The sequence below is a fragment of the Hydra vulgaris genome, chromosome 08 (assembly GCF_038396675.1).
Source record: "Hydra vulgaris chromosome 08, alternate assembly HydraT2T_AEP".
Taxonomy (NCBI): Eukaryota; Metazoa; Cnidaria; class Hydrozoa; order Anthoathecata; family Hydridae; genus Hydra; species Hydra vulgaris.
Genome location: NC_088927.1, coordinates 50430001 through 50457500, shown reverse-complemented (window position 1 = coordinate 50457500; position 27500 = coordinate 50430001). Strand labels below are relative to the sequence as shown.

The 27500-nt window shown below is 26.5% G+C and overlaps 1 protein-coding gene across 2 annotated transcripts in view; it reads right to left on the bottom strand.

Moving 5' to 3' along the window:
• Positions 1-27500, bottom strand: part of LOC136083933 (TNF receptor-associated factor 3-like) — a 228285-nt gene that overhangs the window by 67459 nt on the left and 133326 nt on the right. For both annotated transcript variants that reach the window (XM_065803890.1, XM_065803891.1), the window contains 2 exons: positions 2685-2759; positions 2402-2479 (listed from right to left, as the gene is read on the bottom strand). In XM_065803890.1, the coding sequence (XP_065659962.1) occupies positions 2402-2479; positions 2685-2759 (153 nt within the window). The remainder of the gene's footprint in view (positions 1-2401; positions 2480-2684; positions 2760-27500) is intronic.

Genomic DNA, 27500 nt, shown 5'->3' with positions numbered 1-27500 from the left:
AACGTTGCATCCGTAGCCATTGTTAAAATTCTAAATTATTTTTAACTCTACTGCGCTTGCGTATAATAACTTTCCACTTATTTCTAAAGTCTAAACGACCGTGGAAGAATTTATTTTCAAATGCGGTATATCTATTTTTGAGATAATTGACTTTTGTCGCTACACGATGATGGCTCATATGTTTGGAAAAACTATTGTTGCCTAATTTATATATGCATAAATAATATATTAGATAATGTTGAAAGTCAAAATATAGGTAAATAAAAAACATAAATAGTTTACAATGCCCAACGAAAACATCGGTTCCTAATAAGAACAGACATTTCTTCGATTAGAAATCAATCGCCTAAAGTGCATTGGATCTCTCGATTTACAAAAAACCATAATTCTCTATGTCCGTGCTGAAAAAATAGAAAATAATTCCTTTATTAGTTCTAAATCTACTGCGTTTAGTTTATTGCACACTGGTGGTAACTTTATCAACATCAGCTTTTTTAAAATATTATGAGGCAATTATTGAGGATTAGAAAATTAAACCTAGTGACTAAAAACATAATCACTGATAGTCGACTTCATTCTTTTGCAAATGCAAAAAAAACTTACAAAGACATCAATAACCGAAAGATTTGGAGTATTGCTTCAAGCCACTGTTATGCTTAACGTAAGCTAATTCACTATATTAAATACATCTTTAGAGATGGATAATAACAAATTTGCTAGGGAGAGGGTCAAACGATAAAAGAGCTAAAACTTAAGAGTTCGAAAATTGATAACAAATATATATCAGGTCTTTCCTTTAATGGCCAACGTGATAAAATATTTTCAACAGGAAAGAAGGTTGATAAATACTATCAAAGAGCATTTGTAGAGGAGTTATGAAACATCAGTTTCTGAAAAAAAGTCTAGCCATTGCTGAAGCAGTTGCCCGGAGGTTAAAACCACGTTCTTGTTTTGTAGTGATAAAGCTGTGATAAAACAGTGATAAAACTGTGATAAAACTGTTGTAAATACTGGAGTTTACAGTTGTCTCGAACCAAAGATGGGCAAAAAGCAGTACAATGGGCAGTATGTCAACTACATTTTAACAATTTTTTTCTCCACTATCTATTTAAGACCTTCAATAGTTCCACTTCATGACGTACTTTTTGCACTGGTTCTAAGCTTGAACTCAAACCGCTGCGCCAAGGCCGCACATAATTATGTTATTCAACAAATTGATGTTTCTTATCACAAAATAAATATTTTGAGACAAAGTATAATTGCTAGTATACGGAGACCAAGCAGTAATAAATGGTAGTGAGCTGTATGAACAATTGCCGATAAAATGTTGTTAAAATCTGCCAACAGTAATAAAAAACGCCTCGTTACTGAGACTTTTTTTTTGTTGTTGAAATAAAACAAACCTGGTTTAAAATTAACTGGTTGTCAAAATAAAAATCACCAATAAAAAGTCTTAATAGAAATTTTTCAGTCCTGAACTGCAAAATCTATTAACGAGAGAAAAGTCATCAAGCTGAAATAAAAAGTCTAAAATTTTTCAATTTGTTTTTGCTGTATAAAAAAGAAAATGGTATTAAAGAAAACTGTGTACTGTGTATTTTCTAAATGTGTGTTTTCATATGTGTATTTTCTAAATAAAAAGCTTAATATAATAATATAATAATTATTGACGATTTCCACTTATTTTAATGTCTCTAGCTATCGAATCATATTAAAACATACTAAATCAAAATGTAAGTTATAAGTAAAGGTTATTGATTTTTATAGTGATAGACCACGTCCATGTATATTATATCCAAATAATTTTGCTTTGACAAGCAATCTTTTTTGATTTTTATGCAAGGAAGCGCTGTTTGTGTTCACTTTGTCTTTAACCTGCTAATCCTTTAGAAAAAGTGAAATTTTTTTTCATTGTTTGTGATTTTACCATACCTTTTACTATTTTGACTTTTTTAATTTAAAGTTAAAATAATGAGTAAAAACAAATTGTGTACTTGTAAAGTAGGTGTCAATTTTTCAAAACTTGCATTAGATAAAAAATCTTTTCAATAAAATACTGCTTTTCCTGTAATTTTATCAATGTATAACTAAAACCTTTTAGCAAGGTGTGTATAAAAGTTAGTTGACTGTATATACATTTTGAAAACTTAATCTCTGGAAATTTAAAAGTTTTTGAATAACAAACTTTTAATGAAAAACTTAGTTTATTGAACACTTTGATTTTTTTTAAGAAATGTTGTGGTTAGGGATCAATATATATAGACAATATATAACTGATTGATATACTTATGATATATGATGATATAAACCTGATTTCTCGATTGTTATTATTTAGGAATTTTATACAATTTTAATTTTCAAATTATAAAAACTTTAAATTTTTCAAAACTTATTTTCTTACCTTAAACTTGCATCCAATATTTAAATATTGACATGGAATAATTGTATTAGCGCAACTATCAGTAATATGGGAAGACATCTATGAAAAGTTTGAAAGAAAAGTTTTTACCCAAGTAAATTAAATGTTCAGTAAACACACGACGTTTATTACGTGTTTAAGACGTGTTAAAGATGTCTGGAAGTAAAATAGACGTTGTTTAGACGTTTTTAACGAGTCAAGTATTTACTTCGGTAAAAAAAGGACACTTTGAATATAAAACAGCTATTTAAATATTAAATCAAACCTCTTTACGCATAAGTTTCATGCCACATTGATTTACACAACAAAGTGGTAAACATTCGCAATTTTCTTCATGAATCTAAATGTAAATTTACGACAAAATTTAACTTTTACTTTGGTTTTATTAAACTTGACATTTATCAATAAACATTATCATCATCATTACCATCATCATCGTCATCATTACCAAAAGGCCCGTCCAGAAGAGACGCGTCGGAGGTGTCCCAATCCCCCCCGCCCTTCCCAACGAAAATATGGACGTTGGAGTCAGCAAATAATAGCCAACAAGGATCTTTTTTTTTTTTTTAATATCTCAGTTAGCAAATCTAATTTCTAAGCTTTAAATGGCAAAGAACAGACACGTCAACCCCCTCCCCAACCCCTTATCAAGAATTCTTTGGGAAGGCCCTATTCTACTCTACTATTACCATCCCTAATTACCATCATATTCTTGAAGTTTTATTACTAATAGCATATATTATTTTATTAGGGGTGTTCTGAAACAAAATATTTGAGAATTGTAAAAACTAAATAAATATAAAACATATTTAACATTTAAAATCACATTTAAACCTTATCTTTTAAAATATGTATTTATGTTTATTGTATATTTTTTATTATTATTATTTGTTGTTAATATTGGTGGTGTTTTTTCTATTTTCAAATATATTTGTAATTACTAATATAACGCTCTTTCAATAAAAACTGAAAACCAAATTTCTTTTATTAAAATAATAAAGCCATTTACTATTTTTATTTAATACTCAAAAAATTTTTTTTCCTAATTCTACCGCTTAACGTTTTTTAAGCATATTAACCAACTTTAAAAATATAATATGTTTAAACACTTTGTTATTATTATAATTTTTTTTTTATACATAACGAAATATTTTTAATTCTCAAGATTTTTTTGCTTTTTGCATGCAATTTTTTAGTGCGATATTAATATTCATTAAACATGCATTAGGTAAACTAAATTGGAATTACGCGCAGAACATCGTACATAGCTATAGTAAGACATCACTTGAAAAATGGTATACTAGTATGGTCACCATATTTGAAAAAATGTTTAGAAATACTCAAACAGATTTAGCACCGCTGCACACACACAAAGCAAAAGTTGAATTTTCGATAAAAAAAAAAAAGTTTTCGAAACTCTATTTTTGTTTCGGTAAGTTCGAAATAATTTCAAACTAATTAATTTTGTATCGAAACGATTTTTTCATTTCGAAATTGTAAAATTTGCTTCGAAAGATTGTTTTGATTTTTGAAAAAAACAACACATAACTATAAAGTTTTTTAATATAATAATTATTGTCATAAGTTATGAAGTTGTTTAATAATGCAGGGCCGTCAGGAAAAGTCTTTGGACTATAAAAAGGTAGATGCCAAAAAGCATGCGGAAAAACCATTTTTTAGCGAGCCCTCGTTAAATGATCAGTCGTAAACCCAGAAATACAGAAGCTAACTAACTATATTTTGGATTTAAATTAATTGGCATATTGAAAAAAGAAATTTGTTATTTTGATTATTTATTATTTATAAAAATACTGAAGAAATGAAAAAATAATATAAATAAAATGTTAATATAGTAAATATGGAGAAAAAGTATACAAAAATAGTGTAAGATGAAAATAATATTATTTTTACGAACACACACCCAATGAATCTTTCCCAACCTCTTTTCAGTCCTGAAGACGTTGTGAAGCTACTTTTAGTATATTATAAGTTACTCTTGAAGTACTTTTAGTTGTTCTCAAGTGACCGCAGATACCAGTACCGGTAACCAAAAGTAATTTTTTTGGAAGTTGCTGAAATCCTCAAACCCTTAATAGAACTTCAACAGAGTGAACAAAAAACTTTATGCTGGATTAGGAGAGAAGTCGTTGGGATGGAGGGAGATACTATATTTTAATTTTTTAATTTAATATGAAAGGAAGGGGGCAAATATTATATTCCGGCTCTGAAAAAACTACATGCTCTTCAACAGTCATATTTGCTTTTGATAAACAAAATAAAATTAAAAAGATTTGAAATGTTCAAACAAATAAAAAGATATTAGAAATGCATGTATAAGTACTTTTGTTCGACTAAATCGACTTTTAGTAGATTAGTTGATAATCCAAAGTCGATTAGATCCGCTATTAGATTTTTCAAAGTCGACTAATTTTGACTAGTAGACTTTTAGTCGATTTAGTCAAAGTCGATAGCAACAATAGTTTAAACACTTTTTAATTTTAAATTTGCATAACGTAAGTTTAAACCTTAGATTTGGAATTTACATAAAAATTCGTCCGCTTTTCCTAAATGATATAATTATGATGTTTAAAAGTTATAATGTGCCATTCCCTAAGGGCCTCTAACGCAAGTATATGAAATCAATGTTGCAACGTGAACGGCTAATTACTCTCTAGTGGTTATTTAGATGAGATTTACAACGATTTCAAACAATTATATTTATACCTTAGCAATCTTTTTGTTACATAACTCTAAAATGTAACTAATGTTATAATAATCTTCTTAATCGCTCGGTAACCTAAGTGAAGTAACATGTGTTACACATTTACTAATAATATAAGATACTAATTTATTAATATTTGTTGTATGCGCACGTGTAAAAAAATTACTTGCTTTTTAGTTTGAATAAACATGTTGAAAACAAATAAATCCGTTATTCAGAAAGGAATAAGAAAACGAAGCTTAATTTGGACATATTTTGAAAAAGACCAAAAGAATCAAATAAAATGCAGCATATGTTATAAGATTCTACTTTACAACTGTTTCGACCACTTCAATGCAATCCCATTTATCAATTGATCATTGCATTAATTCAAAAATATCTAAAAAATCAACAATTTTACTCAAAGATGACGATATATACGATATTGAGAGCGGTAATGAAAATAGTTTTGAAGAGACTGGTCGTAAAAAATTTAAACAAGTTATTGGTGAACTTTATTGTTGGTACTGATCAGCCGATTTCGATAGTACGTCATCCAGATTTTGTAAATTTACTTAGTAAGTTAAATAAAAGCTACAAAATGCTATGCATAAATACGGTGAGCAAAAAATTAATTCCATTAATTACGGACAATCTAAGATCAATTTTAATGCTAGAATTGAAGGGATGTCATTTCATTACAATTACTTGTGATGTTTGGTCATCATTGAGTAAAAACAGCTACCTCCGTGTGATTTGTCGTTTTATTGACAAAAACATGATTCTGGTAGACCGAAACCTGGATCTTAGGTTTATGTCTGAAGTGAAATAAGTTGAATATTTATTTAATACGTTAAACGAAATCTTCAGTGAATGGTCAGTAATAAGATTTTTGCACTAGTTACTGACTCAGGTGCAATCATTTTCTCTGCAGTAAATAAATTTGATGATAATCTTCTTAAGATTCCATGTGCTGGTCATCGTTTGAATCTTGTGGGTAACGATCTTTTAAACACGAGAGATTTAAAAGTTAAAAATTAAAAAATGGTTCAAAGTGTTACGAAGAAAAGGATTACGACGGTAATGGAAATTTAATTAATAAAGAAACTACAGAAAGTGAAGTTAAAGAAATTGAAAAAATTAACGAAGGCAAATTGGAAATCGTCAAGGTAATTTCATCCTGTAGGTACATTGTTGGTTCATTTAAGCATTCGGAGATGTTACAAAAAAATTTAAGAGAAGTTCAAGAAACACTTTGATATGAAACTAAAATAAAGTTAGTACAGGATATAGCTATTTGCTGGAATAGCCAGTTTGATATGATTGAATCTATATTAAGTAATAAAACTGCGTTGGATATGATAAACATCGAATACCAAAATATAAAAGACTATTTTCCCACTGCTAATGAATTTAAGGTGCTGAAGGATTTATGTGATTTGTTACACCCAATTAAACAAAACTTTTTAGCGGAAAGAAATATGTTACAGTAACATTTCTGTTTCCAACATTGTATTTTCTGCTAAATGGAATACTTGAATCGCAACCCATTTTTACAGAACTAGTTCAGACTTTTCGAAAGGAATTATTAAGGTCTTTAAAAGGGCGTTTTAAATACATTTTTGCAAAAATGTTTATAAAAACATTTTATGAAATGCATCTAAAAGAATCCGAAGAAATCGATATAACAATTGAAACAAATTGTTTAAATAACACTTTAAAGTCATCAAACAGCTTAACTAACAATACCATAATAACATTTCAGCAATCGTCAACGCCACCGTTTGCAAATACTACTACTTTCTTAAACAGCAAAATACGATAGCCAATCAACTTAATTGAACTTGTAACAGATAAATCATGTTGTCATTTGATTGAAAACAATGATAAACTTGAAAAAGAAATAAACGATTACAGTCTGCAATACTTTCAGAGCTACGAAAATAGTGCCATCAAATTTTTCCAAGCTAATCAAAAATTGTTCCCGGTTTTGACTCAAATTGCATGGGTAATATTTTCAGTTCCAGCGACATCGGTACCATCAGAATGCTTATTTAGTTCAACCGGTTTAATAGATACGGAGCTACGGAACCAGCTGGCGCCGAGCTTATTGAAGCAGTTAGTTTTTGTTAAAGAAAACAAATAATGAAAAATATTTCTTTATCAAATAATGTTAAAAGCGTTCGAATTGAACTGAAATTTGTTTTCACTTATAATTCTTAATAACTTAAACACTTGTATTCTTTTTTGTTTATCTGATGAGCTTTTTTACATACAGCTAAATTAATGACAAGTTGTTTTCTTTCCGGTCTTTATTTTCTTTTCCTTTCTAGAAAAAACACCAGTATTCGATCATTGAGCTGCCACCAGGGCAGGTGCTAGTAGGTGTCACGTGGTGGGGTGCAATTTAAATTTTTGCTAAGTAAAAAAAAAATCCTTGTATTTAGAAATTCGACGACTGACTGGTCTAAAAGATCTACATTTGTTGGCTTATTTAAAAGGCTATATTTTTCCGACTAAATGCACAAAAATGCATTCAGGAGGGAAGGGGTGTGAATAATTTTAAATTTAAGTAATCTTTCCCCATCACTAAATGGTTTAGAATTTGTAACTAAAGAGACTAATTTCATAGCTTGCAACAGTAGCATTTACTGTTAAGATTGTGCCTCTTTTTGACAAATTTTTTTGTCCAAAGAACTATTTATAAATATGTTTTTTTGGTTTTTACCCTAATTCGTTAGGAAACTGGTTAAGTTTTATAGATTTTTTGAATCATGGTGCCTCTTTCAATTATACTCTTTGCACACTAAAACAGATTCATTACATACTAAGCATACTGGCATCAAATTAAATTTACCAAAATAGTATTATTTTGCTATATATACATATATCTCTATATATAACATATATATGTATGTATATATATATATATATATATATATATATATATATATATATATATACATATATATATATATATATATAAATATATATCTATATATATATATATATATATATATACATATATATATATATATATATATATATATATATATATACATACATATATATATATATATATATATATATATATATATATATTATATATATATATATATATATACATATATATATATATATATATATATATATATATATATATATATATATATATATATACATATATATATATATATATATATATATATATATATATATATATATGTATATATATATATATATGTATATATATATATATATATATATTATATTATATATATATATATATATATATATATATATATATATATATAATATATATATATATATATATATATCAGAGCCAAAACCAGCTTTTTTTGGTCTTGGAGATAGCTAACTTACAGACATGGAGCAAACTCCAAACATTTATATATTTATACTTATGTCAAATAAGGATGTTTTGCAAAAAATTGCGATGATTGGAGACTGGAAACAAAAAAGCCAAAAAATTTGTGCCCCCCTGTCCAAATGTGAGAGCAACAAATTGATGAAATATTTTTTATATTTTTTTTAACTAGACTTAAATTCATCAATAAATTTTAAATTTCAATTATTAAATTTTAAAATATTTTAGCTTTCAAAAATTATGACCATAAAAAGTTTAAAGCCCCCTCATTTTAAGGGGTTTGTAAAGTTTATATAGTCATTATTTTTGAATGCTGAAAAATAATATTATGAAACTTAAAATTTTTCGATGAATGTAAGTCTAGTTGAGAATAGTACAAAAAATATTTCATCAACTTGTTGCTCTCACGTTTAGGTCTAGGGGGCCACAAAATTTGGGACTTTTTTGTTCCCAGCCTCGAATCATCACAATTTTTTGCAAAGCATCCTTATTTAACATAAGTATAAACATATAAATGTTTGGCGTTTGCTCCATGTTTGGAAGTTAGCTATCTCAAAAACCAAAAAAAGCTGGTTCCGGCTCTCTCTCTCTCTCTCTCTCTCTCTCTCTCTCTCTCTCTCTATATATATATATATATATATATATATATATATATATATATATATATTTATATATATATATATATATATATATATATATATATATATATATATATATATATATATTATATATATGTATATATATATATATATATATATATATATATATATATATATATATCTATATATATATATATATATATATATATATATATACAGTATCGGACAAAACGAGTGCAACCAAATAATGCTTATTTAGTTTCTTTATATAAAAGTGCTGCATTTTTTCAATTTAGAGAAATAACTGTGTAACTGTTTAGAGACAAAGTTCTTCAAGTTTTAACGGGTGATGCGGAGGTTATCGGACAAAATAAAAACGTCAGTAACTTATTTATAAATAAAAAAACAAACTACTATTATATTTTTTTTATATAAAGCATTTATCATTTAATAAAAATATATTATTTTTTGTATGAAGAAACACCACCATCTGCAATTGATCTCAATTTTGCTGTGACGCCTTTCATATGCGACTGTAAAAAGATTAAATCAATTTCTTGTAGTTTTAGTTTAATGCGATCAATCAAAACTTGCTTTGTTGAAGCTTGCCAATCTCCCTCGTAAACCTTCTGTGCCAAATGTCCCCAAAAATTTTCAATCGGTCGTGCTTAAGGCACATTTGGGGATTGGATTCTTTATCAACGTAATAGACATATTGGTCCATCCAATTTAGAGAATCTTTAGAATAATGAGAACTTGCTAAATCTGGCCAAAATAAATAGTTAAAGTCTCCATGATACTTGTGAATAAATGGAAGAAGTTGTTTTTCTAAACATTAATTAATATAGAGGGATGAATTGATCGCTACAGCCTTGGAAGTGCGAAACAATGGCTTGGACATACCACGGTCAGATATGGCTATCCACATTAATAATTTTTTTGAAAGTTTCTCTTTTCCTATAAAACAAACACTTTCTGGGCATGTCTTTTTGTTGTTTGTGTAGTATCCAGAATTTCCAGGCATGTTGTCCCCTGCAAAACAAAAGTATTTTTTGTCATCGATGACTAGAAGCGATTTTGTGTTATAGAGTTGATTAACTAGTTTCCTGCTTCTTTTCTTTGCTTTTATTTGTTGTTCTATAATGTATTTTGGAGTCTGTTCACGTTTTCTATATTTAATATTCATTTTTTTTAACTGACGACCAATTGTGGATTGATTTACACCGAATTTAATACCTATTTTTCTCTGACTGACCCCTTTTCAATTGTTGACAAGTCTCGTTAACTCGGTTTTCTTTTCTATAGTCCAGGATGTCGGACCACCAGGGTGCTTTCTATCAGAAAACGATTGAACAGTTTCAAGTCTTTTTAGGTTATCATATATTGTTCTTCAAGCAAATCCTTCCTTTTCAAAATGATTTACGATTTTATTGTTTTTATATTAGGTTTTTTTAAAAAAACATTTTTAGTCGCTTTCGAAAAGATTCTTGTTCAGCTGCATTTAACCTCATTTTAAATAATTGTGTTTCGAATAATAAAGTTTACATTTTATAGAACGTTTATGCCTACGCATAAAACCACAAATATTAATTATTATGCTCAAATAATGAAATTAGGATTTGTCCGATAACTTCCGCATCACCCGTTATTCATTACAAAGTTCATTATTTGTACACGAAAATTAATAAATTAATCAAAAGTATTAAAAAAAGTTGATTTCATTCTGGACAAAACAAGTGCAACTCAACAAAATGTTGACCAAGCAGTATTTTGCTATCAATATTTCGTGGCTAATCCGTTGTTGTCGATCACAGCCTTGCATCTTTAAGGCATAGATTTTAATCAGGTGATCAATGAAACTTTATGGGAATTGCTGCCCATGCCTTGTGAATTTGTTCAAACAGTTGATCCTTATTACGAACACCTTCACAATTAATTCTGCGGTTGACAATCTCCCACAGGTTCTCAATAGGGTTGAGATCCGGAGATTGAGGCGGCCAATCCATCACCGATAGGTGGTTGTCTTGAAACCACTGCTTGACTACTTTTGCAGTGTGTTTCGGATCGTTGTCTTGCTGAAAAACCCATTTTATTGGCATATTCCATTCAGCATGAGGTAACATAACATCTTTTAGGATATTTTTATACATGAAGCGGTCATAGACCGTTAGCAGAAAAACACCCCCAGACCATTACATTGCCTCCACCATGTTTCACATTCTTATGGCAGTAACGTAAATTGAGGCGTTTTCCGGCCGGTCGACGTACACGGCAAATGCCATCGCTCCCAATTATGTTCAACTTTGATTCATCACTGAACAGGACAGTTCGCCATTTCTGCACATTCCAATCAATATGAGGTGTAGCAAACAGGAGTCTTTTTTTCTGGTTTTTTAGTGAAATTAGCGGTTTCTTTGCAGGGCAGTTTCAAGAGCACGTCGTCTGATTGTTCTGTCCGATACAGGCAGCTCTAATTGCTTTTGTTTTGTTTTATGTTTTTATGTAAAATCGATTTTTCTCCAGTTTCTTTTCATAACTTGTATTCGACAAAAGTTAAAAATAAATGCATTCTATGCAATGTTACTATTGTTAAGCAGCCATATTTTCAAACAAATTTTAGCAAGATTTCCATTGCTTTTGCGGACCATTTTTATGAAACAAAATAGTTTTGAAAATTTTTCTTAAGTCTAATTGAAAAATATATTGATGATTTGTTAATATACTTTTATATATATTTTTTGATTATTTCTTTTTACCTATATATAGATATATATATTCCTTTTTACCTATATATATATCTTTATATATATATATATATTATATATATATATATATATATATATATATATATGTATATATATATATATATATATATATACATATATATACCAAGACTTTTATGCAATTTTTTTGAATATATAGTATTTATAACAGGTTTATATATTTTCAACGGACTTTCTGTAAAAAAAATATTGTATTTATCCTGATTGTCTTTAACCAATATAAAAAGAAATTATTATCTTTATGTTAACCGTTCTCGACGACAAGACCTAACGGTCTTCTATGAGTCCCCCGCTTCCTTCCTATTTTTTATCGATCTATTTTTGCAAATTGTTTATTTACTTATTCTAAAAACTTTATATTTTTTACCAAAATGTTGCCTAAAATTTAATAAAGAACCAAAAAAAAAAAAAAAAAAAAAAAAGACCAATTTAATTTAAAACTATTATTTTTTTTTTTTAGTTGTTTTAGTTTAAGTTTTAGTTTTAAGTTTTTAATTTCTATCAAATTGCACAAAATTTTTAACGGAAGCACTATTTAATTAAGATATAGCTGTACAAAAAATATTGAAAGAATTATAAAGAGGCCACAAATTTGCATTGGATAATAGTAATGAATTTCTTAAAGAAAAAAATACTGAAAATTGTGATTAAAAGCAAAAAGTTTACTAACTTATAAATAGCAAAAGCTTATCAAAAAGTATTATTTACAAGTGCGTTGTTTTTATACAAAATAATCCTTATAAATAATATATTGGCTCAACCAAGCGCGAATTGAAAAAACATTATTCCTACAAAGACAAAGAAACAATTTGTTAAAAAAAAAAAAAAAGCTAAGGAAAGTAGTTTTACTTAGTTATTGCTTTATTTTTTAAGAAGATTGAGTTCTCTTAATTTTTTTTTTTTAAATCTTTTTAAAAATGTTTGTAAAATACACAACCATAATTTATATATATATATATATATATATATATATATATATATATATATATATATATATATATATATATATATACATATTTATATATATATATATATATATATATATATATATATATATGTATCGATATATATATAGTAGATATATATATAGATTTTGTTATATATCTTTATATCATTGCTGAATCTAATAATAGTGCTGTAAGTAGTGTTTGATATGGAACTCTTTGCAGCCATTGCAGGGTAAAAGCGCGAAAAGGTTGTAGGTTATAGCACATTTATTTGAAAGCAAAAGTAATCAAAAGTGATCAGAAGGCTATTATCTATTTACGTTTAAATTATATAGCGGTAACATTTTTTTAACTTGATATATAGCTTTTGTTTCCGTTTGATAAAATAATTTATTTCTTATATATTTTTCAGACTTTCGAGTGGTTATCTTGCAGAGTTTCTGAAAAAAGCGCCACGGTTCGGATCTTACCACTGGCGCCTTTTTTTTTTTAATCATTATATTTTTCTAAAATACCAAATAATACACTTTTGAAGTTTTTGGATATTATATACATTTATTACGGAAGAAAATATAATTAGAACTATTTTAAAAGAAAAATCAAAAAAATCTACTGACTCTTTCGGTATCTCAGCAAAACAACTGAAATGCACAAATTGTCTTACTTTAACAAAATAGCGTACAAAATTTTTTTAGATAGCCCGAGCAACTATCGCGGTATTAGCATTATACCAATTTTTACAAAGGTTCAAGAATACCTAATGCTCATTATATGTCGGGATATTAGAGATACTCATCCCCTACAAATTGGATTCAATGCTAACTGTTCAACACTACATCCTAAATTTCTTATTAGCGAAAGAATTAAACATTACAACAGCAACAATTCCCCTGTGTACCCATGCTCTTTAGATGCAGTAAAAGCTTTTGATAGCTGTCACTTGGATATATTATTTGATAAATTATATTTTGATAACAAATTACGACTCTGTATAGCTAACACTATATCTTCGTTATATAACAATAGTAGTGAAACTCATATCAAGGTTGTAAATCAAATTCTTTTCTTCTAAAGCTAGGAGTGAGACAAGGATCGATTCTTTTACCTCACCTCTATAACAATTACAGTGAAAGTCTTCTTGAAAGTATTAAAAATCGAGGTATTGTTGGCATATCTATATAGGAAAATATTACTAGTGTGGTAGTATATGCAGATGATATCATACTTTTAAGCTCTACTCTCTCTGGTCTCAAAAGCTGATAAAAACATGCAATACTTACCGTAATTTAAACTTTATTAAAATAAATGCCAAAAAAGCTGCGTTCTTTATATCAGGTAAATAATACAAACCAATACGATAGCGATTTCTAGTAATTAAAAAAAATCTTCAGAATAAATTTAGTCATCTGGGATTTACGTGGGATACTGAACATTTAATTTTTGCTTCTTTCAGTTATACAAATGTTGATAAAAAATCTTTAACTTTAGAGCTGTTGTTTAAACTTATATTTAATCTGGAATCTGGCTTGCCCACCCAAGTTCTATTTTTTATAAATATAAGTTATTGGCAGTCCCTAACTTAACTTATGAAATGAAGCTATGTTAAAATAATTCTGCTTTGATGAAAAAGCTAAATGTATTGCGAAGGAGTGCGCTAAAATCGCATTTAAATGTTTCGAAACTCAGTAAGAGTTATACCAATTCGCAATTTAAGACCCAGAAAATTTCAAAAATTATTCAACAGAATAAATTAATCTTGTTGCTTCGTCTATTTAATAATAAAACAACTGCACGCATAATCTTTTCACTACTGAAACATCCTTTATTTCAACATTTGTTCGTTAGCAATATCCAGTACCTATGATGTTTTCAAATTCAAAAAAAAAAGAAGGTAAAAGTAGCACTTTTTAAAAGAAGTTCCCTCCAAAGTTTAACAAATTTTAAAGTATGCAATAGAGTGCTGGAATGCAAATAAATAAAGAGAAATTTTTAAACAAATTCAGGAAGAAAAAGTTCTTAAGTGAAAATCACGAGAAATAACTTTCTTCTTTTTCTTTTTACATTGTAAATTACATTAGGAGTTAAATAAATGAAATAATAAAAAAGAAATAATGCACTATAACAAACAAAACACAGAGAATTTTTAACAAAGCCTAAAATTTATAATACCATCAAAGCATCGGCAAAAAATTGTTGCGCATTTGCTATTATAGAAATGCTTAGGTACTAAGTCCTAACAAGCTGCGGATGTAATATATATATATATATATATATATATATATATATATATATATATATATATATATATATATATATATATATATATATATATATATATATATATATATATATATATATGGTCAGATTGAAAAAATTGAAAATATATTGTGTAAAAAGGCGAATTTGAAGCATCGCAAAACAGCACTGATGACAGCGTATTAAATCAAATTTATGCGTGTAACTGAAAAACAAGTTATTTTATAAACTCTTATATCAATTGCAATCAACACTTTTTAAGTGAGTTCTCAAAATAAGGAGAGCTTTATTGCATTAGGCGTTTCTTATAAACGTGTATAATAAGAGAAAACTTTTAAACTTTAACTTATTTAATATATATATATATATATATATATATATATATATATATATATATATATGAATATATATATATATATATATATATATATATATATATATATATATATATATATATATATATATATATATATATATATATATATATATGAATATATATATATATATATATAGATATATATATATATATATATATATATATATATATATATATATATATATATAGATATATATATATATATATATATATATATATATATATATATATATAGATATATATATATATATATATATATATATATATATATATATATATATATATATATATATATATATATATATATATAAACAGTGCCGGTTTTAGCACTACCAGCACCCTGGGCGAGATTTCTACGGCGCCCCTAGCTCATTTTAACCCCATTCAAAAAAAAGGCAAAGGGTAAAATAACCAATTAATTTCGCCCCTTTATATTTTGCGCCCTGGGCCATTGCCCTACCAGGCCCTACCCTAACGCCGCCACTGTTTATATATATATATATATATATATATATATATATATATATATATATATATATATATATATATATATATATATATATGATGGTCATAAAAACTGAACACTGAATATTTTCAACATATTGGCATAACAACATATTTGAAATGTTTCCATGAATACGTAACTAGTTTAAAGCTATGACAAAATAAATAGTTCACTCATTGCTTTTACATTTAGGGTAGATGGGGGTTATAAGATTTTAGGGTTTCTTTTTCTTATTCTCTAATTAAAGTAATTTGTTTTTGTGAAGTATCTTTTCGAAATGTATATGAACAAAAAAATTTTGAATAATCTTTTTGTTTAAATGTTGGTTATTTCAAACATTTAAAAACCTTCCTACGCCACAATACATATATATATATATATATATATATATATATATATATATATATATATATATATATATATATATATATATATATATATATATATATATATATATATAAATATACAAATATATATATATATATATATATATATATATATATATATATATATATATATATATATATATATATATATATATATATATATGTATATATATATATATATATATATATATATATGTATTGTGGCGTAGGAAGGTTTTTAAATGTTTGAAATAACCAACATTTAAACAAAAAGATTATTCAAAATTTTTTTGTTCATATACATTTCGAAAAGATACTTCACAAAAACAAATTACTTTAATTAGAGAATAAGAAAAAGAAACCCTAAAATCTTATAACCCCCATCTACCCTAAATGTAAAAGCAATGAGTGAACTATTTATTTTGTCATAGCTTTAAACTAGTTACGTATTCATGGAAACATTTCAAATATGTTGTTATGCCAATATGTTGAAAATATTCAGTGTTCAGTTTTTATGACCATCTAAAAAATAACCACCCCCCTCAATTTAAAGGGGCCACAAACTTTACATGGTCATAATAACTTAACACTGAATTATTTAGACATAAAATTTGATTTCTGTTTAGCTAGTTTATATTTATGAAAAAATAAAAACATCAACTCATGAGTTTAAAACGAGTATTATAGATAATTGTTTTATAGTCGAAATATAATGGATGAAAATGAGTGACCAAAATGGGAAGTGTGTTGACAGGTTTTATAAGAGTTAGCAAACTTTCTGAGGCTGAAAAAATTAAAGTAATTTTTGTATATTAAAAATTATAGAGTTATATAATGATAAAAATAATAATTATAATAATAATACTAGCAATAATAACAACAATAATAACGATAATAAAAACAATAACAATGACAAAATTAATTCTGCGCTAATATTTATTATCTCATACTTAGTAGTGTTATAGAATTAAAACTTTTTTTTAATTAGAATTTTATTAATCTTTCTTAGGTTTGAATAAAAAATTTTAGTGCTATTTATTAATAGATATTAAAGAGTGGAAAGTCAAAAAAAATGAAGAAAAGTACCTCAAATGAATACAAAAGCTTAAGTTTACATAGTTCACATAGGTTGCCAGTAAAATGCCCAATTGCAGATTGTAATGATAACATAATTGATTTACCAACACATGCATGTTTATGTAAGCATGGACTTTCAAAGAAAGAGGCCAAAAAGTTAAGAGGAAAATTTGATTTGAGAAAAGAAAGGGGCTTGAGAAAGGGATTTGAGAAAAGTATTTTTTTGAGAAAGAGATTTGAGAACAGAAAGGATTTTGAGAAAAAGATTTTTTGAGAAAGGGATTTGAGAAAAGAAAGGGGCTTTGAGAAAAAAAAAAAAGCTAAAGTTTTAAGTCAATCCTCCAGAACAATTAAAAAATACAGATGTCCTATTTGTAATGTTATTACTAAAAGAATACACTATCATTTATATAAATCTCCACATTATCTCGAAAACAATCTGTCTAAGTACGGAAACATTCTTGATAAAAAAGTTCTACATAGCAAAAGTACCGATTTGAAATTAAAATTTCTTTCATACCTTTATGAAACTCAATCAACAGATTTAAGAAAAGTTAATCCTCCTTTTTTTAATATAAATGAGAGCCTTAGTTCTGAATGCTCTTTTTCTCGCAATCCGGACAAAGATGGGGTACTGGTTGAACCCTCATTTCAAGATTATCTCAATGTATTTTGTTTATATTTAAAGAGCTTTTCTGCTGGCAAAAAATACTGTAGCTGCACAAAATGAAGCAAATAATGAGGATGATGCAAGTCGCGTCGCCACAAGAACCTTGTTACACTAAGTTTTTTGACCTACAAAATTTAGCTCAAGTTTGGCAGTCACAAGTATTTAAAAAGGATTATGAAGCTAGGACTCAACGATCTATTTGCTTCCTTTTACTCACTTTATAAAGTTTTTGATTCGGTCTTAGCTCACACCGCATGTTGACAATGTTTTGCCTGTAAGTATTTCTGTAAATGTGTTAAACTCGTACAAAAGTGAGGTTTCTAAGTGGAGAAGTGCTTTAAGAAATGATGAAAGCGACAGGCAATTTACTGTCATGGTGCAGGATCTAGAAAGTGAATTTCATGATGAAGTGACAACTTTAGCAAAGTCAACTTTTTTAAAGTATGGAGATTAACCATCAGAATAATTTATTACTCTCTGAATATTTTTAAATTTGAGAGACAGCATTTTTTTTAGTTTAATCATAAATAATATTTCAAGGTCTGCAGCAGTATCCAACATGACCATTGGTGAGTATTTAAAAAGAGCATACACTTTTACTTAGAGTTTTATTTTTCTTGTGAAGAAGCACAAAACAGCACAAAAATACGGTTCATGTCAGATTGTAATAAGTGAAGAACTAAAACTACTTTGTGATTGCTATTTGAGGATTTTTAGAAATCAACTTCAAGGTAAAAGGTCTTTAAATCTATTTGTAACATGGTCTGGTTATGACTTAGAGTCAGGTAGTGTTTCAACACAGCTTAATTCATTTTTTACAAAATGCTTGCGTGATGATTCTTGTGATGAAAGAAGTAGTGCTACTTTAGTGCAAAAATCTCTTCTGACTTTTTTTATGATTATCACCAAGAAATAAAGTCAGCGTTTACGATTCTTATAAAGCATAAAAAAGAGATTGGTGATAGATACTATTTTATTCAGAAAAGCAAGGAAGTTTCTGAAGAGTCTGAAAAAGTTAGTAAAATATTTTTTGGTAGAAACGAGACCAATTTATCAGACTCTGGCAATCTATTGCAAAACATTCCAACATCGAGTTCAAAACCAATCCAAAATCCAAGATCTCAATGTTCAACTATTGATTCAAATGATGAAAATGATAGTGATAAAGAATATCAACCAAACAAAGATATATTATCATTTTGCAATAAGAAAAACTGAACACCAGAAGAGTTTATTTATTTATGTTTACAGGCCAAAAGTCAGTTATTTCTCGAGCATTGAGACGTGAAGTTGCTTACTTAAATGAAGTTTTATCATCGAACACCAAAAGAAATTTTTCATAACATCGAACACCAAAAGAAATTTATGACAAAATCAAGCATATGCATAAATCAAGCTAGTAAATTATAATGATAACAACCAAAGTATTCGGATTAAGACAATTTTTCTAAATGAGAAAAATAAAACTATTAAACAATTGTTTTCGTATTTAATTTTAAGTAGATCAATAACGTCAAAGGAAAATGTTAAGGCTTTAATTAACAACAATCTTGAAGCCAAAAAAACTTTATCAAAGTACTCGGATGATCAACTAGTCGCAAAAGTGCGATACCTTAAAACAAAAATAACAAGCAAAAAACATTTACCTTGTGTATCATAACTTCAAAGTAGTATTTTTTAGGCATTGTTTGACAGCTTTCTAAAAATAAGTTTGTTAAAGATGAAAAACTGTATATGGCAGTTATAGCTTAACCTTTTTAACAGGTGTGTGTTTAAGTATTTCGATATTAGATTGATTCTTAATTTGTTTAAATTTTTTTCGTCAGACACCTAATTGAAAACCTTGATGATGCTTGTGAAAACGCTGGGAAGATTCTTGCTAATGTTCTTGTATCAAACATTAGAATAAAGGTGAAATTTTCTGTTAAAAAATTATATATATATATATATATATATATATATATATATATATATATATATATATATATATATATGTATATATACATATTTATATATATATATATATATATATATATATATATATATATATATATATATATATATATATATATATATATATATATATATGTAAATATAGTACCTTACTTGTAAAATTTGATACATTTTATGATTCTATTAATGACTAATACTGCTTCGGTGATTATATTCCGAGACCCCAGCTTTCTACGGGTAAAAAGAGTGTCTCTCGTTTGACAGAGTTGAAATTGGTCTTTTGCCAAAAATTTTCAAAAATGGCTCTATGCAAACGCTTTATTACCCAATTGGGAGTGGGCAACACATTTGTAAGGTACACTAAAACGTGTACCTTACGAATATATTTTTGTTGAAAACTTAATACACAACCTTTGATTTCTATATCGGTTTCAAGGAAAGATGCCACCGAGAAATGGTTAAATACCGCAAACTCGAACAGTACTTCGTAAGTAGTACTTCGTAAGGAGTACTACTTAGGAGTACTACCTAACTAGGAGTACGTAAGGAGTACTGCCTAAGTAGGAGTAGTACTTCGTAACAGCCCAAACATTTTCAAGTAATTTTTTCTCTGCTAAGGTTGAGAGAAAATCATTATTATTACAATTTTAATCACTGTATTGGCAAACATTTTGAGAAAATGCCGATTGCTTATCGTTTGAACAGATGTATTTCCAGTAGGTGGGGCGTCAGCATAACTTTTTGCCATATTAAAATACTTTCGCAATGATTAATAACTCGTTTTAAATAACTAATTTTTATAAGAAGCATACCTTATTAACACATATAAAACTGCTAGTTTTTTTGTGTTTTTTCCGTATCTTACATACCATAATACATATACAGTATATTATACATTATACAGTATAATATTACATTATACAGTATAATATATTACATTATACAGTATATACATATATATATATATATATATATATATATTATATATATATATATATATATATATATATATATATATATATATATATATATATATATAGTATATTTTTGTACATTATTATATTTTCCTACTTTTTGCATGCCGATAATTTTTTTATTAATTTATAAAACAATAAATATTTGCAATTTTACGAAAATGCATTAACTCTTGTTACAATGATAACAAGGTTTTACAATATATAAGTTTTACAACTGTTTATATATATATACATTTTCTTCTTTTTATTTATTTTATTTTATAATTTTTTTTCTTTGTTTTTTGTATTTTGTATAAGGTTTTACATTATATAAGTTTTAAAACTGTTCATATATATATACATTTTCTTCTTTTTATTTATTTTATTTTATAATTTTTTTTCTTTGTTTTTTGTATTTATATTTTTTTGTGTTTTTCGATTTTATATTTTTTTTGTATTTTTTGTTTTTTATTTTACAGCCGTGATGAGGAAAGAAATCGAGAGTTAAGAAAAAGACATAAAAGGGGATATTCAAAATAGTTTAAAGGATGTTTCTTTTGAAGTAAAACAAATTTTTATTAAAATAAATTAAAAAATTTCAGGACTACAACAAACTTTATATTACAAACACAATAGATAGCACTTATATGTTAAAATAATACATCGTAAAGTAAGGGCTTGCAGTGATTGTCTAATCATATATAACAACAATTTTGTTGTAAGAAATAAAAAAAGAATTTGCAGAGAGAAGGAAACCTTTACTAAACATGCAGATCTTGCCGTTTAGCAAGCCGTTGTTTAATTTTAGGTCATATGTTTAGTTTCAGATTTTCATTCTCCACTTGGCAAAAAAACGTTCTTAATACAAAAATATTGACATTAAATGTTTGCAGTTTTTCTACGGACATGATAGTTATGTTTTAAAGTAATAATATTCTTGATGTTCCTGATTTTTACCCTGATCACTGGTATTGGGTCAATTTTTGTGCTGCTAAACATAAGGTGCATCTGCTGTTCTATATTGCACCCATGGTGGTTTAAGTGAGTGTCGACAGGAGTATAGGTTTTTCTCCAAAAATTTTGCTGTTTCAATCGAGAAAATCAATTTATCAGAAGAAAAATTGGTTTAAGATGTCAAGGAGTTATAAACTTGTTTAAAATACTCCCATATTTTAACAGAAGGGGGACTGTAGGCATAGATAGGAATGTTGTCGTCAATTTTACCACAAGTTTTGCATTTGGTAACTTTACGATCTGTTGCCTTGTGCTTTTAGCCAGCAGGGTCGCAGAAGGTAGACTATTGTGTAAAAAATGAAAGAAGATATTTTGTTGTACTGAGACGTTTTATTGTCCCAGTGTTTATGAAAAGTGTTTTACCCTAAAAAATTCCAGTTTTGGTTCGTAAATTTTATATGTGAACTTGCAAACTAATACTTTTAGAATAAGTAATAATCGTAAGTTTTATCCTCTCCATATTCTTTAAGTTGAAAGAGTGCTTTGAGTTGAAGTACAAGACTTTGCTCCTTCGGAGATAAAATTCCGAAACCCCCGCTTATGACGGGTAAAAAGTGTCTCTCTGTTGAACGGATTGAAATTGGTATTTTGCCACAGATTTTCGAAAAAGGCTCTGTGCAGATTTTCTACCCATTCGGGAATGGGCAGCACGTTTGCCAGAAACCACACTTTTGACATTGCTAGTGTATTTATCAACATAGTCTTTCCCCAAAGTAACAAAGTACATAGTCCCAGAAACTTGAATTTTTTCTCTTCTTTGTTTAGAGTTAGTAGCCAGTTGAAATCAGTAGTATTACTCAGTCTGGTATAAAAATTAAAATTTTATATTTTCAAACCGGTTTTATTGTTCTACTCTATGTTGTCCAATTCTGGGTACATTTAAGGATCAAAACCTCTAAGAGTAAGATTCTTTTTTTTTGAGATGTTGATCACTGAACCACTTGCTTTTTCAAACAGTTTTACTTTTTCGAAAAAACAGCGGACACATTTTATAGGCCTGGCAATAAAGTTCGAAGCGTGTGCGTACTGCTGTAATTTAAGAGGTTTCGGTGTTTCTGGAAGTGGGAAACTCTCTATTCTGCTATCCGCTCTAACCACCACAGCAAAAGCTTTGGCAACAAAAATATAAAGCAGAAGAGAGAGTGGGTCGCCATGTCTGACTCTTCTTTCCGTAGGAAAGAAAACCGACAAAATACCGCAATTCAGATCAGATGTTAAAAATTCTGAACATAGAGTGTTAGCAAAAAATACTAAATTTTCTCCGAGATTGAGTTTTTGGAGAATTTGCAGTAGAAACGCAGGATCAACTTTGTCAAACGTCTTTTCTTGATCTATAGATAAAATGAAACTAGGTAGATTTTTAAATTCTTCGTAACCTATAAGATCTGGAATTCCGCAAGTTTGATTTAGTTCTATAATTTTCCCCATTACTTTTTCAAGTCTTAGGGCCAGCGCTCTTGTGATTATTTTGTAATCAGCACCAATTAAAGATATGGGCCTCCAATTTTTGCTTTCAGTAAGGTCTCCTTGTTTTGGAAATCAAGAAATTACTGATTTTTTTCATAGAGTGGCTGGTTTTTTTCTCTGCCAAAAGTATTTCAAAAGCAAGTTCTTCAAAATCTTTTTCTAAAATGTGCCAAAATGTTTTGTAAAATTTAGCTCAAAGTCGGTCATAGCCCGAGTCTTTCTGTTTTCAAATTTAAAAAGGGCTTATTTTATTTTCACGCCGGTATGGAGGGTATTTAATTTAGACTTCTGGCAGGACACACGACTGGAAGTCCTGTGTCCTGCCAGAAGTCAAAATTAAGGTCGCCGAGAAAATGGCGCTTTTCTCTCGGCACATTAGGAGCATAAATATTCAGAACCAGCATTTCGTGTTCATCAATTTTTATCATGACGTAATTCTCTCCCGTTTTTGTCCCTTTTTAATTCGTTTATGGAAACATTGGATTTAGAGAGAACCGTCACCCCACAACATTCACAACTCTGACCAGAGTTCCAAATAGACTCGTCAGTCCATTCTTCACTCCATTGTTTTACAAAGGAGTAAAAGGTCCGGATTTTGTTTCCTGAAGGAGGATAAGATCGAAGTTGGACTTTCAGAGAAACCCATCAAAATTTTCGCGTTTGTACCGGTTGTTTAGACCGCTTATGTTGCATGTTAAAATATTAATAGCCATGATGGAGAGGATCAGCTTTCCTTATTTGAAAACTCGTGTAGCTTAAACATGAATATTAATTTTAAAACTTGACATAAAAAACACAAACATCTAAACCAGTGGTGTACGCTTCGAAAGTTTTCTTGTAATTTAGCGAACAGTGATTCTGGGATGTCTAGTACAGCCAGGTTTGTAAACAATAACATTTAAGTGAAGTCGTTTTCACAGACTTGTAAAGGATAATGCTTTTGTAAAGATGGTTTTAACTTATTTTAAACAACAATGCTTCAACAAAATATAGCAGTAATATTTGCTTACTTTAAAATCCAATGGTTTATTTAAAAAACGATGAAATATATGTTTCAAAATATTTTTTTATGGCATTTTTAATGTTTGTATTTTTGTTATATTTTGAATCATAAAAACAACATTCAATTAATTTTTACTTTTCAAAATAAAAAAAAATACAAACTTTAAAATGCCATGAAGCGCTATTTTTATTCGTATACATTCTAAATGTTTTCAAAATGTTACATTGCGATACTGTTTACAAACATTGTTACATTGTTTAACAAAGTAAACAAATTTCTAATAGGTTTACTAAAAAAATTAGTTATATGAACATATTTTTTTTAAACATATGTACGTTTCGATTCCTAACTAACCTCTTCAGTATGCTAGAAGGTTTATAATTTAACTGTATAGTCGACAGCAATCAAGGTTTTACTTAAACATAAAAATATTTTTTTGACAACATTAAGATGAGGTTATATTCAAGTTTTGTAAATGTTTTAATATTTAGAGATTTTACTTAGTAGCCCAAAATTATACAACTGCTGACTGCTGTATAAATTGATCAATGAGCTCTGTTAGTATAAAACAACTCAAACGCTCCTTCTAATGTTAATATGCTTTCATTATTGTTTATTATGTTTTTATAAGTATATTTATTATTTTTAGTTTCCTCATCTTAAATATAAAATAAAAATTGTTAAGCGTATCAAAAACTTGTAATTTCAATTTAGCACATTTCAAAAAAAAATGAATAAACATTGACGGAATGTAATATTTTACTATTTACGAATAATACAAACAATTTTTATAGCATAAGCTAAGTCACGATTGTGAAAATTAAAATAATAATAAACTAATCTGTTTTACTAATGTTACCATCAAAAATAAAAAATTATACATACATATTTACATAATATAATGTCATTATATATGTTTATATGTGTGAGTATATATATATATATATATGTATATATATATATATATATATATATATATATATATATATATATATATATATATATATATATATATATATTTATATATATATATATATATAAATATATATATATATATATATATATATATATATATATATATATATATATATATATATATATATATATATTATAAGTATATATATATATATATATATATATATATATATATATATATATATATATATATATATAAATGTATATATATAAATGTATATATATACATACATATATATATATATATAAATATATATGTATATATATATATATATATATATATATATATATATATATATATATATATATATATATATATGTATGTATATATATATATATATATATATATATATATATTTATATATTTAAATATATATATATATATATATATATATATATATATATATATAATATATATATATATATATATATATATATATATATATAAAAGTTCCAATCTGTATCTTTAGCACCAGTTTGTAAAGATCCATTGATAGTATGTAAACCACAGACAATATCAATGAGTGCACTTCATTCATTGTTATGACATTTTTTCTTAAGCATATAAATATATATATATATATATACATATATATATATATATATATATATATATATATATATATATATATATATATATATATATATATATATATTATATATATATATATATATATATATATATATATATATATATATATATATATATATATATATCAATATAATTCACATTTTTATATGTATATATATACATTTATATATATATATATATATATATATATATATATATATATATATATATATATATATATATATATGCATTTATATAGACATATATACATTTATATATATATATATTATATATACTATATATATATATATATATATATATATATATATATATATATATATATATATATATATATATATATATATACATATATATATATATATATATATATATATATATATATATATATACATATATATATATATATATATATATATATATATATATAAATATATATATATATAAATTTATATATATATATATATATAGTATATATACATATATATATATATACATATATATATATATATATATATATATATATATATATATATATATATATAATATATATATATATATATATATATATATATATACATATATATATATATATATATATATATATATATATATATATATATATATATATATATATATATATATATATTTTATTTGCTATCAGTAGGCTCATCAGAAGATGGCTTTGTTCTTTAAAAACATCAATTTATTTTGAGAAATTTTCTCTGGCTTATGGCACCAGCATCATCAGCTTGTAAAATATCACAAAATATTTTGACGTTAAAAAACACTTTAATGAATTTTTTTACCTTGCGTTAGCAGTTGAATAGCTTCTTTTTTCTTTCGTTAAGAATATAAAAAACGGAAATCAAAATTTTGTTTAGACAAATTGCCCATTATCGAGATTTATTTTGCCATTCGATAGGAAATATAGGCGCCTCTGTATTTCGAGTGCTTCACGTACTTTACGGTCGAATTATAACAATTTATAACAACAAAATTGAAAACGCGCAGGATTTGAGACCAAACTTTTTAAAAAGAACTTAAAATGGGTAAAAAAATTAGCCAAAACTTAATAAGAGAGCAAAATTGAGCTCTAAAGTGTTTGTGAGAATTAAACTCAAAAAAGCTTTAGAAAGAATTCGCGATCAAATTGTTCAGACAAAGGTTTTAAGTGAAGATCCTACTTCTAGTTATGCTATGAAATTTAAAATCTATCTATCACAACTTAATAAAAAATAAAGAATTTCAAAAACAGAAAATGACAGTATATATCCAAGTGATGCATTTCCTCCTCGTTTATATAGTTTAATTAAGACTCACAAGCCTGAAAAAGCCTACCCTATGAAAATAGTTATAAAACATAAGAAACAAAATTACTTTTAGAGCTTTGTGGAACAATGAGATCCATGAATTGGAAAATTCCGGTCCTATTAGTCTTTCATTCATGATTGTAT